Source organism: Naumovozyma dairenensis, chromosome 4 (assembly GCF_000227115.2).
Source record: "Naumovozyma dairenensis CBS 421 chromosome 4, complete genome".
Classification (NCBI taxonomy): Eukaryota; Fungi; Ascomycota; class Saccharomycetes; order Saccharomycetales; family Saccharomycetaceae; genus Naumovozyma; species Naumovozyma dairenensis.
Window position 1 is genome coordinate 343,746 of NC_016482.1, and position 18,793 is coordinate 362,538.

General features: G+C 35.2%; 5 protein-coding genes across 5 annotated transcripts; 2 read left to right on the forward strand and 3 right to left on the reverse strand.

Moving 5' to 3' along the window:
* Positions 1-1,236: 1,236 nt before the first annotated feature.
* On the forward strand, positions 1,237-4,452 carry MNN4 (Mnn4p; the record flags this gene model as incomplete). The annotated part of the gene is made up of 1 exon (XM_003669655.1): positions 1,237-4,452. One exon carries the CDS (start codon positions 1,237-1,239, stop codon positions 4,450-4,452), a length of 3,216 nt encoding a protein of 1,071 aa, XP_003669703.1.
* Positions 4,453-5,043: 591 nt separating this feature from the next.
* NDAI0D01470 (phosphatidylinositol kinase family protein) lies at positions 5,044-12,426 on the forward strand (the record flags this gene model as incomplete). Its single annotated transcript, XM_003669656.1, has 1 exon — positions 5,044-12,426. The coding sequence occupies one exon, from the start codon at positions 5,044-5,046 to the stop codon at positions 12,424-12,426; it is 7,383 nt and encodes a 2,460-aa protein (XP_003669704.1).
* A 255-nt stretch (positions 12,427-12,681) lies between these two features.
* On the reverse strand, positions 12,682-15,879 carry LOS1 (Ran GTPase-binding protein LOS1; the record flags this gene model as incomplete). Its single annotated transcript, XM_003669657.1, has 1 exon — positions 12,682-15,879. One exon carries the CDS (start codon positions 15,877-15,879, stop codon positions 12,682-12,684), a length of 3,198 nt encoding a protein of 1,065 aa, XP_003669705.1.
* Positions 15,880-16,518: 639 nt separating this feature from the next.
* On the reverse strand, positions 16,519-17,121 carry HAM1 (nucleoside triphosphate pyrophosphohydrolase HAM1; the record flags this gene model as incomplete). Its single annotated transcript, XM_003669658.1, has 1 exon — positions 16,519-17,121. One exon carries the CDS (start codon positions 17,119-17,121, stop codon positions 16,519-16,521), a length of 603 nt encoding a protein of 200 aa, XP_003669706.1.
* Positions 17,122-17,486: 365 nt separating this feature from the next.
* On the reverse strand, positions 17,487-18,452 carry LIA1 (deoxyhypusine monooxygenase; the record flags this gene model as incomplete). The annotated part of the gene is made up of 1 exon (XM_003669659.1): positions 17,487-18,452. The coding sequence occupies one exon, from the start codon at positions 18,450-18,452 to the stop codon at positions 17,487-17,489; it is 966 nt and encodes a 321-aa protein (XP_003669707.1).
* Positions 18,453-18,793: the final 341 nt, after the last annotated feature.

The following is an 18,793-nucleotide window of genomic DNA, read 5'->3' on the forward strand; positions in this document are numbered from 1 at the left end:
CCCAGTAAAGTTGATAAACGCTTAGTTAGTATAAATGAATCAGTTATTAATTAAGTCGAAAGATTAGTTCTAATTTTATTATTTATTTTTTCATCTACAAATTAGAAAATATTGAAGGATAATCAAGCACAAATATCAAAAGATTCATACAGGAAAAATAAATAAAAAAAATGGACGCATCAGAAAAACTTTAATATGTTGATAAACGAAGCGTAAAGGCAGTACACGTGTTTGGAAATGGTATATATTTACCAGATATGTCCCTGTGGGGACAGTCTGCTCCTCTCCCTCTTATAGGTGAGAGTAATATAAAATTATGTAATGTATATGGAAGAAAATTCCTCCCTTATATACTTATAAAATTTAACAGCACATCACATCACTGCGTGTTATACGACATGAGTTAATATTCGTATTAAATTCTAACAAATATCTATGTTGATAGACCAAGTATAGATATAGTATCAAGATATTGGAGTTAGTATATACTTTAGATCCACCCCTTTGGGTGTGTCCAGTTGCTTTCCTCTTATGAGGAGGGGAGTATATAATTACGTAAAACATAAATGAAAGAAAAATTCCTTGCATTTATAGTCATAAATCTAGCTTTACATCGGATCGTGCTATATGATACGATATAGTTCATAGTAAAGTTCAACGGTTAAAACATCTAACACAATAATGAGTCGGCCAACAACCTTTCGCAGTAGATCTGCCTGTTCAGTGTACCTTAGGGTTAATGTAATTAATTTGAAGGGTACAGGGTCTAAAGGCTGAGGAGAAGAAATGTTTTTGGTCGACGCCGTTATCAAAAGAAACCCGAGAAAAGACGGGCCCAAATACTATAGAAGGGATCTTTAAAGTTTTTCGAAGAATAACCCGTAGGTCAGTGCCTTTTACTGCGGAGAGGTTCGGCTTGGGTAATCATGATCCCATTTCTTTTCTTCTTTCGTATATGCGTACGTAAGATGTAATAAATCTAGGAAAATACCACGCTAACTTAGGATACACGTATCATTTATATTATATTATAATATATCATCTTAAGAACCTTTTGTAATAGATTTTGTTCGAGAGTAGATATCAGAACAGCGACAACGAACTTTGCTATAATAATATATTTTCGAGAAATCCTCTATATCAAAAGATTGCTGGCTCGAAAAAGGTTGTGAGCGAACAGATCCAACAAAAGAAGATAAAAAAGAATTATAATTCAGCATCAACATAATAAAGGTAATGACGGAGAAGAAGAAGCAATTTTATCGTAAATCTTCACGCTTCATTATCCCTATATTATCGAAATTAAATGCGACTCATTTAAGACAAGCCTTAGCAAGTTTAATCGTTATACAATTTATAATAACAGCTATAATATGGTCTACCTATAATTCAACATCAGTTTCATTGACGACAAATTCCTTATCTTCTTCATCATCTTCCTCCCCGATTCCATTATTATTTTCTGGTGGAGGTTCTTTTTTCGATGCCATTTCGTCATTTTCTCCATTCTCCTCTTCTTCATCACAAGCTGTAGATGACGCTCCAAAATTCATATCCACTGCTGAGCCTATCGAAGTTGAAGATGATATCGGATATGCTGCAGCATTATACAGAAAGATAAAATTTGATACCAAACCTACTTGGATAGATGACTATACTTTGAAGAAAAATCTTTTGACAGTAAATGTTGGACCCAGAAGAGGTCAAAGATTAAAACATACTGATGAATTAAGATTCTATGATTTCGATCCAAGATTGTCATGGTCTGTTTATTTACACTACCTATTATCACAAAACTATACATCTATTTTAAATGAGGCATCTAATTCACAATTTGATTTCACACAACCGTTTGATGCTCAATCAACTAATGCATCTGCATCTCCACGTACAACATACACGAATTTGAATCATAAAGTCACTATGCCATTTTCTTGGTATGATTGGACAGATTTCCATGAGCTAAATAAGATTATTGCTTTAGAAAAAGCTGAAATTAGATGTGAATTCATGTTTAACTCTGCCTTCGATATCGAGACATTATCTGCCATCGAAACAGAAATTGATGAAACCTTATTTTTAAACGATAGAGACAAATATGATAATAAAAAATGGTATAGATTGGCAAGAAAATCATCAGTTCGTCATGAATCAACCAAAATTGATAAAGTTTGTGAGAAAATTAACCCGGAAGATACTTACGTCAATTTAAGAAACTCAAGTATCCCCAAAAAATTACCAAGATTTACTACACAATTTAAGATTAAACGTCTATTTGATAAATTAAGACCAGAAGTTTTCCAATTGCAAGCAAGAAATTACATTTTGACAACGCAGAAACATCCTTTATCTTTAACTATTGTGGCTAACAATAATGCATCTTACCAAATAAATTTGGAACAAAATGAACGTTTAAATTTGGTTGAATCAAATTTATTACGTAACTTCGTGGAAGATTATCAAAATTCTCCAGAGTTTTTGAAGGAAGTCCCAATGGATTCTCTTTCAACAATAGACTCCGAGCTTCCCTCGGGGAAAATCACCCCAGAAGGTGCCAATGTAGAATATGATCTTGTATTCAATCATTACAAAGTGTTCCAAGATTTTCTTGATAATGAAGATATCGCTAAGATTTTCAAAGTAGATATCCCGGAAACTGATAAATCATTTTTCGATTATGATTTGGTCCATTTACAACACGAAGATTTCGAATTCGACGTAGAGGCCAAGATAAAGGAATTGGAATCCATTCCTGAATCCGAGCTATCACCACACTTCAAGCAATATTTAGAGTCCTTAAAAGTTTCATCATGGACAATCCCAACCTTACAGAAAAAATATTTCGAAGAAGCTGGTCAACTTCAACAATTCAAAGGTATGGGTCATCACAGAGATCAAAGGTTTTTCAACGGTGATAATCTAATTAATGATGAACAAGAATATTTTGGTAGATTGAACTCTATGATTAGAACATTCCAGAAGTTTACTAGATCAAATGGGTTAATTTCATGGTTAAGTCATGGAACTTTGTATGGTTATCTTTACAATGGTCATTCTTTCCCTTGGGATAATGATTTTGATTTACAATTACCGATTAAACATTTACACCTGTTGGCTCAGTATTTTAATCAGTCCTTAATTCTAGAAGACCCAAGGGAAGGGAATGGAAGATATTTGATTGATATAGGTACTTCTATCACTGTCAGAACCAATGGGAACGGGAAGAATAATATTGATGCAAGATTGGTTGATGTTGACACAGGTCTTTACATTGACTTAACAGGTCTTAGTGTCTCTAATGGTGAGGTTAGAGAAAACTTCGCAGATTGGATGAAAAAGAAGGCCAAAGAATTACATATTAACTTGGATAAAGAAAAAGTTTACGATGAAAGTGAAGTCAAAGATCTAGATAAATTTGACGGGAAAGATCTTAGAAAATTAAATTGTACCCAACTAGTAACTTGGATTGAAAAGCATCAAGAAAAGTTTAGTAAAAATGATCTTGACAAAGCTAGAGAAGCCGTCAAGAAAGAAACTGTGGATATTCCCAAGAGTAGATCTGGCTCCAAGAACTTAAATCCAAGAGAAAGATATGAAGTGAATAAAAAATTACAGCTTTTCAATTGTAGAAATAACCATTATACCAATTTAGAATTAGTCTCACCATTAATAAACACCGTTTTCCACGGTGTGCCTGCATTAATTCCAAGTAAATATATAGCATCGTTGAAAAAAGAGTATGGTGTGCCAAAGGAATATTACTACTTGACTTTTGAAAAGATGACATTCTTGCCCGAGTTAAGGGGTTGGTTCAAGACACACTATATCGATAGGTGCTCCAACTTACATGGATGGTTCCCACCTAAATTCACAAAATTGCCTAATACAGACTCTCTGAAAAATATTTCATTTCCAGCCGTTAAAACACTTTATCAAAATATACAAAAAGCTGGATATATTGACATGTTTGCCAACCATTTTAACTGTTTCCATGCGACAAGCTATAGGCTCAAAGAGCTAGAAATCCAATATGGTGCTGATCTTACTCCAGAACAAAAAAGAATCTACCTACATGATCTAAGAACTAATGTAGCTCCCAAACTAAATTCCCCGGCTAAAGATCCAATCATTTTCCAATACGAAAGGCACATATATAACAGATTGTTAAGAAAAATTAATGACACTACAGTAGTCGCTGCACTGGAAAATTCAATTCAGATGGAGCATGTTTCTAAAGTATGGGAATTGACAATGGCTTTGAAGCACAAAAAGTTTGATATCTTCAATATTACTAGAGTTGTAAGGATCCCCTCTCCAGATGGTTTAAGCTATCATGAGAAAATCGACAACGTTGATCTGAACCAAGTCGGAAACCAATTATTTGCTAACTATAATGGCTCAAAAATACAAATTTTCGATAAAGACCCAGTTCTTGATTTCCAAACACTATAATAAATAAAACCCTTGGGAAGAATTAATTAGCAACTCTATATCAACTTTAACACTGAAATATCAGGATAATATCTAACAAAGTAATAAATTAATTGTATAATAGCATTTTAAAATATATCATGTTTAGTAAATAAACAACGAAAAATTCCCGAAGTATTTAGTAATCATAACGTTCTATTTCCTATATGGTAACACGAAATTTGCTTCAAAACTATGAAAACGTATTTTGCTTGGCAAAATATTGCAGGCGTTTTATTTGGTATTTCTTAATATCAAGATATTCCAATCTTTAATTTCCTGTAACCGGAATTTCTGACGCAGAGAGCTTTACCCGGAAATCTAGAGAAAAATAGCTTACACATTTATACTATATAGTTTATTTTGAACCTAATGCTGATCTTGTTAATAGAGCGATGGTTAATATCGAACCGGTATAGTCTATTTTAATTAGGCTCCAAATTGCTATTATTTATTAGTCCTCTAGGGGAATGAACTATGAAGAATAATAATTGGTTATATTTAAGTACAATACAACTTTGAAGGAACTCAATTGCGGTAAGAATAGAAACTAAAACAAACTAATATCGATAAATGCTTACGCTGAAGAAGAGAGCTGAAAGTAAAAGGCTGGCGAGAAAGAAGCTGGCTTCTACCTCACATTCGACAGACGACATATCCACAACTTCCGGCCAAGTATCCATACCAAGTAATCCAAACAATAGTAGAAGAGTCTTATTGGTTCCCGGATCAGATACAACTCGATTAAATGAAGGGGATTTTACAACTGCAGATTTAGACTCTGCATTTTCTACGTTTGACCCAATATTTGAGCAGTTAAAAAGCCCCATCTCACAAGAAAGGATAAATGCGGCAGCTGAATTGAATATATCTCTGATCTCTCTCGTCAGAGAACTCTCTGTAGAAGACTTCCAACGTTTTAGTAATATTTTAAACAATAAAATATTTGAATTAGTTCACGGCACAGACTCAAATGAGAAAATCGGTGGTATATTAGCGGTAGATACACTTATCAACCTGTATCTACATACAGAAGAATTACCAAACCAAACCTCAAGACTAGCTAACTACCTGCGTGTTTTAATTCCATCCAATGACATAGAAGTGATGAGATTAGCGGCCAACACGCTGGGGAAGCTCGCTGTACCTGGTGGAACATTAACGTCTGATTTTGTGGATTTTGAGGTAAAAACGTGTTTGGAATGGCTGACTTCCACACCTGAGACTATATCGTCAAGTTCTAAGCAAGAATATAGGAAACATGCCGCTTTACTTCTAATAACCGCTTTAGCAGACAATTCTCCATACTTATTATACCCATATATTAATCCTATCCTCGAAAATATATGGCGAGCGTTGAGGGATATTAAGTTAGTTATTAGAATGGATGCCGCTGTAACTTTAAGAAAGTGTCTATCAATAATACGGGAAAGAGACCCTTCATTAACCAAGGATTGGTTCCAAAAATTATTCAAAGGTTGCCAGAGAGGACTTACCTTGAATACAAACGAATCAATACATGCCACGTTGCTCGTTTATAGAGAATTACTATCCTTAAGAGATTCGTTCTTAAATGGAAAACTGAACGAAATATATCTATCCACTATAAAGTATAAAGATCACAAGTTTGAGGTAATTCGAAAAGAAGTATATGCAATTTTACCGTTGTTATCATCATTTGATACCAAATTGTTTATCAAATCGTACCTCGATCCAATTATGCTTCACTATTTAATGGTTTTGAAAAGTACAACGAGTAGCTCAACAGTAAACTCTGATAAAGCTGCTATACTAGTTTCTATTGGAGATATTGCGTTTCAAGTTAAATCACATATAACGCGTTATATTGATCCCATTCTAGACACAATACGAGATGGCTTGAAAAGTAAATTTAAACATAGGAAGTTGTTTGAAAAAGAGCTGTTTTATTGTATAGGAAAGTTAGCGTGTGCAGTCGGCCCGGCCCTTGCGAAGAACTTGAACAGAGACTTATTGGATCTGATGCTTAACTGTCTGCTTTCAGATTATATGCAAGAAACGTTTATCATTTTAAACAAAGAGATACCTGCACTTGAAGCTACAATCAATTCACGACTTTTAGATTATATATCCGCATCACTTTCGGGGCAAAAATATGATGTAGCTGGAACGCTTACCCCACTGGAACCATTGGATATGGAAAGGTCTCGTCGTTGGAGAAATAAAATAATACATGACAAAACCGGTGAAATAAATGACGATATAAGAGATGCCCAATATTTAACGCAAGCGTTGAAAATGCTGCGTTCGATTAACTATAAGAAATCCTTGACAGAATTTGCGAGACAGATCATAATATTCTATATTGAACATGAAGATAGTGATGTCAGAAAACTTGCAGCGTTGATAACCTGCGAGTTATTTACAAAAGATCCAATTTGTAAACAAATATCGAGAAATGCTTTGCAATCTGTGTCTGAAGTCCTAAGCAAATTATTGACGGTTTCAATTACTGATCCCGTATCTGAAATAAGGTTGGAAGTTTTGCGACATCTCACCTCTGCATTCGATTCCCATCTTGCTCAACCTGACAATAGTCGCTTACTTTTTATGGCCGTAAATGATGAAATCTTTACTATCCAAATAGAGGCAATTAAGATTGTCGCTCGATTGAGTTCCGTTAATCCGGCATATTTCATGCCATCTTTACGAAAAACATTACTCGAATTATTAACACAATTACGATACTCTAATATGCCAAGAAAGAAAGAAGAGTATGCGACGCTATTATATACCATGATCCAGTCCGGTAGTGAGATTACAAAACCATATATAGAACCAGTTTTGGACGTTCTATTACCAAGATGCCAAGACCCTTCTTCTAGTGTAGCTTCAACTTCGCTGAAAGCCCTAGGGGAGCTTTCCGTGGTTGCTGGAGAAGACATAAAAAAACATCTTAATGTTCTCATGCCGCTAATCATAAATACCTTTCAAGATCATTCAAGTTTCAAGAGAAATGCTGCATTAAAAACACTTAGTCAATTAGCAACTTCTTCTAGCTACGTAATAGAGCCTTTATTGGACTATCCAGAGCTGTTGGGTATTCTGATTAATATTTTAAGGGGAGATGGTCCACAAGATGTGAAGAGAGAAACAATCAAGTTAATTGGTATTTTAGGTGCTCTTGATCCATATAAAGTGAGGGCAATTGAAGGACGTGCAAGTTTAGAAAGTCAAATCGAACAAAACACTCCTTCAATCGATATTGCACTTCTCATGAAAGGAATGTCTCCCTCCGACGACGAATACTATCCCACAGTTGTTGTAAATACCCTTTTGAAAATTTTATATGACCCAACACTTTCTTCTCATCACACAGCTGTAATACAAGCAATCTTAAATATTTATCAAAGTCTGGGGGTTCGATGTGTATCTTTTTTGGACAAGGTTGTCCCGGGATTACTGTCAGTAATGAGAACGTGCACCCCGTCCTTATTGGAATTTTATTTCCAGCAACTAAGTATGCTCATTTCAATTGTAAGGCAGCACGTTAGACCCTACGTAGATGAGATTTTCAGTGTTATCCAGATGTTCTTCCCTATCATTAAACTACAAATCACTATTATTTCTACTATAGAAGCCATTTCAAAAGCACTTGAAAGTGAATTCAAAAAATACGTTCCCCTCGTACTAACGTCCTATCTTGCTATCCTTGAGAATGACAAGTCGAATAAAAAGGCGGTCTCAATCCGAATTTTAAAGTCCCTTATCGTCTTAGGACCATACTTGGAAGACTTTTCTCATCTTATCATACCTTCAGTGGTAAGGATGTCCGAATATTCACCTGGCATGCTAGGAAAAATTGCAGTTATTGCATTGGGAAAACTTGCAAAAAATATAAACCTTTGTGAAATGTCGTCAAGAATCGTTCAAACGTTGATACGATTGCTAAACAGGGGTGAACCTGACCTTATTAAGACATCAATGAATACTCTATGCTTACTTTTGCTACAGCAAGGCACAGATTTTGTTGTCTTTATCCCAATTTTGAACAAAGTCCTCATAAATAACCACATACAACATTCAATTTACGATCAGTTAGTCAATAAACTATTGAATAATGAAAGTTTACCTACTAATATTATCTTTGACAAAGAATTCGATGTCTCCTCAAAGGAGCTTAAGGAAAATGACTCTGGTTATAAGAAATTACCACTCAATCAAGAAGCGTTGAAAAATACCTGGGAAGCTAGTCAGCAAAGGACCAAGGAGGACTGGCAAGAATGGCTGCGGAGATTATCCATCCAATTGATACGAGAATCGCCTTCACCTGCACTCAGGGCATGTGCTAATCTGGTAAGTGTCTATTACCCTCTGGCTCGTGAGCTATTCAACGCATCATTTTCTAGTTGTTGGAGTGACTTGTATAGCCCGTATCGAGATGATCTTATTAAGGCACTATGCGTGGCATTATCATCCCCGCAAAACCCTCCGGAAATATACCAAACATTATTGAATTTAGTTGAATTCATGGAACATGACGACAAACCGTTACCGATACCATTTGAGACATTAGGACAATATGCCCAGAAATGCCACGCCTTTGCGAAAGCACTGCATTATAAAGAAGTAGAATTTCTGCAAGAACCAACAGCGCCGACTATAGAAGCTTTAATAAGCATAAATAACGAACTCCACCAAAATGATGCGGCCATCGGTATTTTAAAGTTAGCACAACAACACCATGATTTACAATTAAAGGAAATATGGTATGAAAAATTGCAACGTTGGGAAGATGCGCTAACCGCATATAACGAACGTGAAGTTGCAGGTGAAGGAAGTATCGAAGTTACTATGGGTAAAATGAGAGCGCTGCATGCGTTAGGCGAATGGGAACAATTAGGTAGTTTAACAGAGGAAAAATGGGCGATCTCGAAACCCAATGTCCAGAAATTAATGGCACCATTAGCAGCTGGGGCTGCTTGGGGCTTGGGCCAGTGGGATAAATTAGAAGAATATAGTACAGTTATGAATGTCCATTCTTCTGATAAAGAATTTTTTGATGCCATCTTATGTATCCATCGGAACAATCTCGATGAGGGCCAACACCATATACTTAACGCGAGAGATCTGCTTTTAACAGAATTATCAACACTAATCAATGAAAGCTACAACAGAGCTTACGGTGTCCTCGTAAGGGCCCAAATTGTATCAGAATTGGAAGAAATCATTAGTTACAAAAAATTACCGTATAATTCGAGTAAAAGAGGCTTAATGAGAAAAACTTGGAATAAAAGATTACTTGGCTGCCAAAAAAACGTAGATATTTGGCAGAGAGTTTTAAGAATTCGCTCTTTAGTCATAAAGCCCAAGCAAGATGCCGACCTTTGGATTAAGTTCGCGAATTTATGTAGGAAATCGGGTAGAATGGGACTGGCTAAAAAAGCATTAACTTCCCTTTTAGAAGAAGACGGTGAGCCACATCGTTTCAATACTGTTAGAGCAAGTCCACTGGTAGTTTATTCACAGTTAAAGTACTTATGGGCAATCGGTTCTCAAGAAAAAGCCTTAAAATATCTGATGAATTTCACATCTCGAGTGGCATGTGATTTAGGCCTCGACCCGAGTAATATGATTTCTGAACATTATCCACAGAACGATAGAATTGCACCAGAAGCCACTGAAGAGTACATGAAATTATTAGCACGTTGCTTTCTAAAACAGGGTGAATGGCGTGTCGCATTAGAGCCAAACTGGCGGCTCAAAAACCCAGATGAAGTCCTGGGGTCGTACTTATTGGCCACTCATTTCGATAACAGCTGGTATAAGGCGTGGCATAATTGGGCATTGGCAAATTTTGAAGTTATCTCGGTCATTACATCTGGTGGGGGGACGAATATTACCGATAAAGATATCTCTTTAGGAAACATAAATCTCCAGAAAAGTGGTATGATCGGTGCAAACACATTCGATACGGAAGGAGGTAATTATCCACTAACCATGATCAATAGACATGTAATTCCAGCAATTCGTGGGTTCTTCCATTCCATTTCTCTCTCCGATTCTAGTTCTTTACAAGATGCTTTAAGATTATTGACATTATGGTTTACGTTTGGTGGTATCCCAGAAGCAAACCAAGCTATGCACGAAGGTTTTACATTGATTAAGATCGCTACATGGCTTGAAGTGTTGCCGCAACTAATTTCTAGAATTCATCAACCCAATCAGTTTGTGAGCAGATCGCTATTGTCGTTGTTATCTGAGTTAGGTAAGGCCTACCCGCAAGCACTCGTTTACCCGTTGACGGTGGCGATTAAGTCAGAATCTGTGTCGAGACAAAGGGCAGCATTATCAATTATCGAGAAAATGAGAATGCATAGTCCCGTTTTAGTCGCTCAAGCTGAACTAGTCAGTAGTGAGCTTATTCGTGTTGCTGTTCTTTGGCATGAATTATGGTATGAAGGGTTAGAAAATGCCAGCCGACACTATTTTGGAGAAAATGATATATCAAAGATGCTATCTTCTTTGGAACCATTACATGATTTATTGCAGAATGGCGCAGAAACTCTTCGTGAGATCTCATTTCAGAACGCCTTTGGTAGAGATCTTAACAATGCCTATGAATGGGTTAATAATTATAAACAAACTAAGGATAAAACTAATCTGAACCAAGCGTGGGATATATATTATAATGTTTTCCGAAAGATTAGCAAGCAACTACCATCGTTACAAACTTTAGAGTTGCCACACGTATCTCCTAAGCTTTTCAATGCACATGATTTAGAATTAGCTGTTCCAGGTACCAATATTTTAACTAAAGAAATAGTTAAGATATCGTCATTTGAACCGGTATTTTCTGTAATTTCATCGAAGCAAAGGCCCCGTAAAGTTAATATATTAGGAAGTGATGGAAAACAATATCAATATGTACTAAAAGGGCATGAAGATATTAGGCAAGATAGTTTAGTGATGCAACTTTTCGGATTAGTAAATACCTTACTGAAAAACGATGATGAATGTTTCCGCCGTCACTTGAACATACAGCAGTACCCTGCTATCCCATTATCACCTAAATCTGGTATTCTAGGTTGGGTTCAAAATAGTGATACATTCCATGTTTTAATTAAGGAATATCGTGAAGCAAGGAAAATCCCTTTAAACCTTGAACATTGGGTAATTCTGCAAATGGCACCAGATTTTGACAATTTGACCTTATTAGAAAAGGTCGAAGTCTTTACGCATGCCTTAGAAAATACACAAGGTCAAGATTTGTACAAAGTCTTATGGTTCAAGAGTAGGTCCTCAGAATCCTGGTTGGAGCGTCGAACTATATATACCAGATCACTTGCAGTAATGTCCATGGCTGGATATATACTTGGTTTAGGAGATCGTCATCCAAGTAATTTAATGCTAAACAGAATAACAGGAAAAGTAGTTCATATTGACTTCGGTGATTGTTTTGAAGCTGCAATATTACGTGAGAAATTTCCAGAAAAGGTACCATTTAGGTTGACAAGAATGCTTAGAAAAGCAATGGAAGTAAGTGGAATTGAAGGCACTTTCCGGATCACATGTGAAAATGTTATGAGAGTTTTAAGGGATAATAAGGAATCACTTATGGCAATATTGGAAGCTTTTGCGTTCGATCCTTTAATCCATTGGGGCTTTGATTTATCGACAGAAAAGATTATTGAACAGACTGGAATCGATCTTCCAAGTACAAATCCAAATGACTTACTAAGAGAAAATAGGGTAACTGTTGAAGAGGCAGCTAAGATGGAGATCGAACAGAAAAATGCTATAAGGAACGCTAGAGCCCTCCTAGTATTGAAACGTATTACAAACAAGTTGACAGGTAATGATATCGGAAATAATCATGAACTTGCTGTACCGGAACAGGTAGAACAATTGATCCAGCAAGCCATCTCAGTCGAGAACCTGTGCCAACATTACATTGGTTGGTGTCCGTTTTGGTGATTGCCCATATCTGCGTCGTAAGATTTAGTTAAAGTACATATAACTTATGTCAATCAAGGCGATATATATAAAAGCATTTAGATCAAACAGATGCTTATGTATTCTTAGTTAACTCGCAAATAAATGTAATAATCAGAAAAGACAAGTCGACTGCAAATTCTGACGGTAAAAATTTGAAATAAGTAATCTTTTTCTTTTTTTTATTTTTGAAATGCACGTTTTTAAATAATAATATATGTATATACTAGTGTCTTACTATGAAGTTAACTTACCGATTAAGGTCAAGTAGTATTTCTCAAAACCTTTTTGATCGCTTGTTATTAAAGCTTCTACTAATTCCATGATCAATTGTTGCGGAAATTGAATTTGTGGCAAATACAAGTCGACCATATATTTAAGACAAGGATTAGCATTGACATCGGACCCACCTCCGCTTTGAAGATATATTTCTTTCAACGCACGTGAAAGATCCGTAGCAACAATTCTATAGCCGCCTTCTTTAACATTAAACTTATACTCTGGTCTAAATGGGATTTCAAAGACTAATGGGACTATTTTAGTGATAAAAAACTCATTCAGTCCATCCAGCCTTTCTAAGCCAACTGCGTGGGTATCATTTGGATCTGTACATTTGCCAGAACCAAAATACTTAATGAAATTGTTAAGGACGTTCAATGCTAATTTCATGGCTGACGTTTCTTGAACTTCTTCCGGGGTGTAAGTTAATAATTCTGTCAAGAGAGAGGGTAGGATTTGTCTTGTTTTTTCTGTCAATAACAGCGATGTCACAGAATTTGTTATTAGTGTTTGAAGGAAAGCGAAATATGCCTTGCTCATTATGACTTTGTCTCTAAATGTATCTGTTAAGACGATATTTTTACCATTGGTACTTGTATCTTTGACATTACTGCTATCAGGATACCAACTTTGCGGTCCTTTTGTATTTTCATCTTCTATTCCTTCTAGAACAGCATGGTACTTTGCAATTACTGGTGTAAGCAGCTCGTTAAATAATTGATAACAACCTTCATCCTTGCGGAACATGTGAATCATTTGGCCTAAGAAACCTAGGAAGTCATTCATTTCCAACATTTTCAAATCTGATTCAAGAAACAACGCTATCAACTTATTTGCAAATGGGACCATTTCATTATTTAAAATTGGAATTAATCTTGAGAAAGTAAATCTTGATGCATCTCTCACGTTTTCATATTTATTAAAGTATGAAAAAGTTACAAGCACCACCTCTGCTATATTGGAGAATTTTTCAATCAAGGATCTGTCTATCAATTTTTTGGATACTAAAGCATTATTAACTTGATTTTCCGGGACCAAACCACCATGTATACCTCTTGCAAGAGTGCCTATAGCCATTAATATATGATGACATTGTAATATAATAGCGCGATCCTGTGATTGAGCAGATATACATTTTTCTAATTCTGTAAATAATGGAGTTAAGATTTCATCCAAAATATTATATGTGGAGTCTGAATTACCTCCAATTAACAAACCTACCCCTTCGAAAAGATATAATTGATTATCAAAAGTAGTATCACTTTCAGTACCATCTTGATTTAGGTTAATAACTTTGATTTGTAATAGGGGTACGAGTTTGGCAATTATTTCGGATAATACTGATACAGAGAATTTTGGTTTGGTGGTTTTCAATAACCTGGTAAATAGATACCACGTTCTTAATCTTACTTTTTCTCTTTTATTAAACATTCCAAAATTACTACAGAATATATTTAATAGAACTATATCATCCTTTTCACCAGATAAGTATGAATGATGTCTTACCACCAACTCGAAGAATAAAATTTGCACATATTGATTATCGATTTGGAAAACTGCAGAATTTCGTAGTAATATATCCATGAATTTAAACATAACCATGGTTGGTTGTGATGAGGCGATTTCGTTTTTAGTAATACCGAAAAGATTATTTTTAATACTTTCACTTAAGTTTGTCATTTGATAAATACCTAATTCTAAATATCTCCAATCTGTTTCCGCTAGACATAATTGAATATGATTAGAAATATTCTCTAAATAGATGGCAGGATTAATTATGGCAATACTATCTTGGAAAATTTTCAATTTGGATCTAATTGTTTCAGTAAATTCTTCAATTTCATCTTCTGAATCTTCATCGGATGATTCATCAATTTTCATTTTTTTAAAGATAATATTCAATAAGGATATGATAAATTCTTGATGTTGAGGATCTAGTGGTTGTTTCTTAGACATTAACGCGATGGCACAACCTGGTTTACCACCTAATGCAAATATTTTTTTCAAAATGGAAAGGTATTGTGATATAAATGGGAAACATTGTTGAGTAACTGAGTCATATTCATGAGACATGAATTTGAAAACTAATGGCGCTACTTGTGTTAAGATTTGTTGATCAGCTGAGTTTGCTACCTGTTGTATTTCAGGTGTTGAATCACCTTCATTACATTGTTCTAGAATAATTGAAAGTTCCAGACCAACGGATGCGGATAATTTTGCCAGTTGTTCGTAAACTTCTATATCGTCGTGTTCTAAAGATGTAACTTTATCTGTAAGGTTCAACATTGATAGTAGATTTAACTTTTCCATAGGCTTCATCTTTTTAGCAATAATTTCACAGAGGGCTTGAGCGCATGCAATTCTTGTTCCTGGGAAGTCTAGGTAACTGTAAATGACGGAGATATACTCTGGGTTAACAATTAAGGAAAGATCAATCCAAGATATGTAAGAACCAATAACGGACAAAGTCAGAACTACAATACCAGTTGCGTTAGATTGTTGTTGCAGTTGTTGCGGTATGGATGCTTTTAATGTATTTAACCAGATGGTAACTAGTGTTTGAATGTCTCTTATTCTCATGGTATCTTTTAAGTTATTATTTTTAATTTGTAATTCTTTGGACCTTATAAAAGTTTGATCTGCGATTTCCGAATTAATAAACCCACATATCCTCAGGAAATAATCTAAACCTAATTTTGAAAATTCATCTATCGGAGATTTTGTTAATGAGTCAATCTTTGAAAGGGTGATTAAATCTTGGAAAAATGATGACCAATGGTTAGAGTTACAATCTCCATACATGTTATAAAAGAGGCCGGTAATTAATTCTGAAATTTTATTTCTTACGTACTCTGGATCTCGAATATTATTCGTAATTTTTGTTTGTAAAAGTTCAGAGACGACATCTTTAATGAAAATTAATGATTGTTGAGAGTTATTATTAGAAGAATCTTTAACTATGTCACATAAAACTTGTAAAGCAACGAATCTTGCAAGATCATCTGATTGGAGATCTGTCAATAGGGACGAGAAAAGCTGGGCGGCGTTTGGATCGGATCTAGCTTCTGTTAAAAAGTCTAACGCTTGTTTCTTACTTGCAGGGTCAGAGGTTGGGCTATTCGCAATAGTGATGACTTCTCTGATTCTTTGTAACATTTGAATGGTATAAATTTTCTAGATAAAACACGGTATGATATATTTCAGAATGGAACGGCTGCTCTGATACGTGATGATTAACAGCTTTTATAATAAATTAAGTGTGTTTTCAATAGACAGACAGGTTTGAGATATCAAAGTACAGAAATACAAAGCAAAACCAATTAGGTAGAATAATGTATTGGATTATGATTGAGGAGACTGTTCTGTTGAATATAATCCAATGGATAATTGAAACGTAGTGATACTTATATCGGATGAACCTGGTAGGAAGTAGAGAGTCTATTGCAGGCCTTTTCGTTTGAATAGCGCAAAAAAAAAATTGAGGAGCTACTGTTTATTGCTTTTTAGATCTTCTTCTGAATGCTAATCAAATGCTTTGGATAAAGTAGATTCACCTGGGTAAACCTTCGTCTTCGATAAACAATTATCCCATAGTAGCCACATATAGATTTTAAAAATGTTCATTATGCAATTTTTTCTCAGATCAACTATTTTACAAAGGCGAAAAAAAATTGCCATCGCTTTCTGGTGTGGTGTAAGGTTGGAGAATACCATTTTCTCATCTACAAATTATACAACATTAAGAACAGCTAATAGGTATTTGATTACTTTTGATCTATGAAACTATGCAAGTATTTATTGGTTGTCGCTGCTGTTATATAGAAAGTCCTTCAATTGGGCAAATGCTCTACCTCTTTGTGAAATCAAGTTCTTGTCCTTCTTTTCCATTTCAGCGTACGTTTGTCCTTTGCCTTCAATGGGTTGGAAGATAGAATCCCATCCGAAAGTAGTTGGTCCACGACTGTCTACAATGGTTCCTCTTGTAATCCCTTGGAAGGTATGGTATTGTCCCTTACCGTCCGCATATACTATTGTTGTCACGGCTTCTGCTCCTTTATTTTCGAATGGTTGTAACATTTGAACAATCTTGGCAAGTCCCATACTTTTAACAAACCATTTGATATAAGCACCTGGTAATCCGTTGAATTCATCAAAACGTAACGCTGTATCTTCAACGAAAACAGGTCTTCCTGGCCCTAAAATTTGAACGGCTTGTTTACATTTTGCAAGAGCAATAGCTTCTAAATCAATATCTTGTAATTCCTCTAAATCTAAGGCTTCATTCACTATAGTAAATGATGGTGATGGTTCATTTTCTGATGGAGCTAAGATCATCTTAACTTCCTTCAATTTGTTGGCATTCCCTGTGACAAATATGATTTCTCTAGCGCTTGTCATGGTTTATTATATTCGATCTATTTCCGTCTAGAGGGGCTTTTGTATTGGATGTTATACTGTAATACAACCTCTATCTATCTATATATATATATACTATTATGTACTATATATAAACGTATATTCATCAATAGTAGAAAAATTTTTCAAGTTCGCTGGGCGCTTAAAGTCAAAAACCTTTTAAAAACGTAATACGTTTAAGAACCAAAACAGGAGCAACCTTACTTGGGATCATAATAATAATTAAGAGATGCTATAATATTGGATGTATATATATATATATATATACAATTAAATAGATGGTTGTATTTAAAATAATTTTACAAAACGAGTCATGATACAATATTGTATTTATCAACGAGACACGTTTAAGCAGTTGGAGCGTATTCCAATTGATTACTGTTTTCATATTCGTACATGTCTAAAGCAACGATAGCAGATTCTCTAACGACATCAACTTCATCGTTCAAATACTGTTTCAAGACTGGAACAACCTCTGGAGTAGCAATGGCACCTAAGGCTTCAGCAGCTTCATGTCTAACCATTGGAGCTTCTTCCATACGACCTAAAACTTCAACTAGGCATGGGACAGCTAATGGATTACCCATTTGACCGAAAACGTAAGCAATTTCATGCTTGAATAATGGAGATGGATCAGCAAAACCAGAAGCTAAAGCATCAATAGCTTCAGTGGAACCTAAATCTCTCAATCTGAACATAGCTCTATATCTTTCGAAAATTGGAGCCTTTTGATCATTCAATAGAGTTTGTAAATCTGGGATACTCATTTGGGTTTCTAATGATAATGGTGGAGCTGGATCAGTACTACAATATAAGGATTCTTGTAATCTTTCAGATTCATGAGCTGGAGAATGTTCCCAGTTAATTCTGGCAATAGCCAATTCAGCAGTTTGCTGAACAGCTGGATGAGGATCTTCCTTCAAACATTTTTGTAAATCTTCTAAGGCAACTTGAGCACCTAAAGCACCTAAAGCTTCAGCAGCTTCATGTCTAACCATTGGTTGTTGATCGGCATCCAACATAACTTTTCTCAAGATGTCAGTGGAATCCATGTTCTTAGTTTGACCTAAAACGTAAGCGACTTCGTGCTTTAATAATTCACTCTTGTCACCGAAAGTTTCAGCCATGTAATCAACCGCCTTCTTAGCGTCCGATGGGTTGATCTTGAATTGTTCAGCAACACATTTCAAGTTGAATAAAGCTCTGAATCTGTTAGATAAGACAGAATCCTTGTTGACCAAGATATCTCTCAATTGTTCCAAGTTGTTTTCTTCAACGGCCTTTTGGTAATGCTTTTCGAAGTTGGTAGACATTTTTCTATTTTACTTAATTGTTCGATATCTATATGTAATCTAGGCAAGAGAAGGAAACAATTCAAACGTTAAAGTATAGTTGTAGTGCCTGTATAAAGTAGATGCATCAAAGTAGTTCTCTTTATATAATATTTCAAAACTGGATTTAAATTAGTATAAATCGTAAGGAAGAAAATTTTTTTTGCTGTTTATTTCACTATTTTGTATTTTTTTTTTTTTTTTTCAGATGATCATCCTACGCCCTTTCTCTGTAATTACTCAGCAAGCATCATTTAGAAAATATTTCATTTATACGCAAAACAGAACAAAAAAATCTGCGACAGGAAAGAACAAAGGAAGGA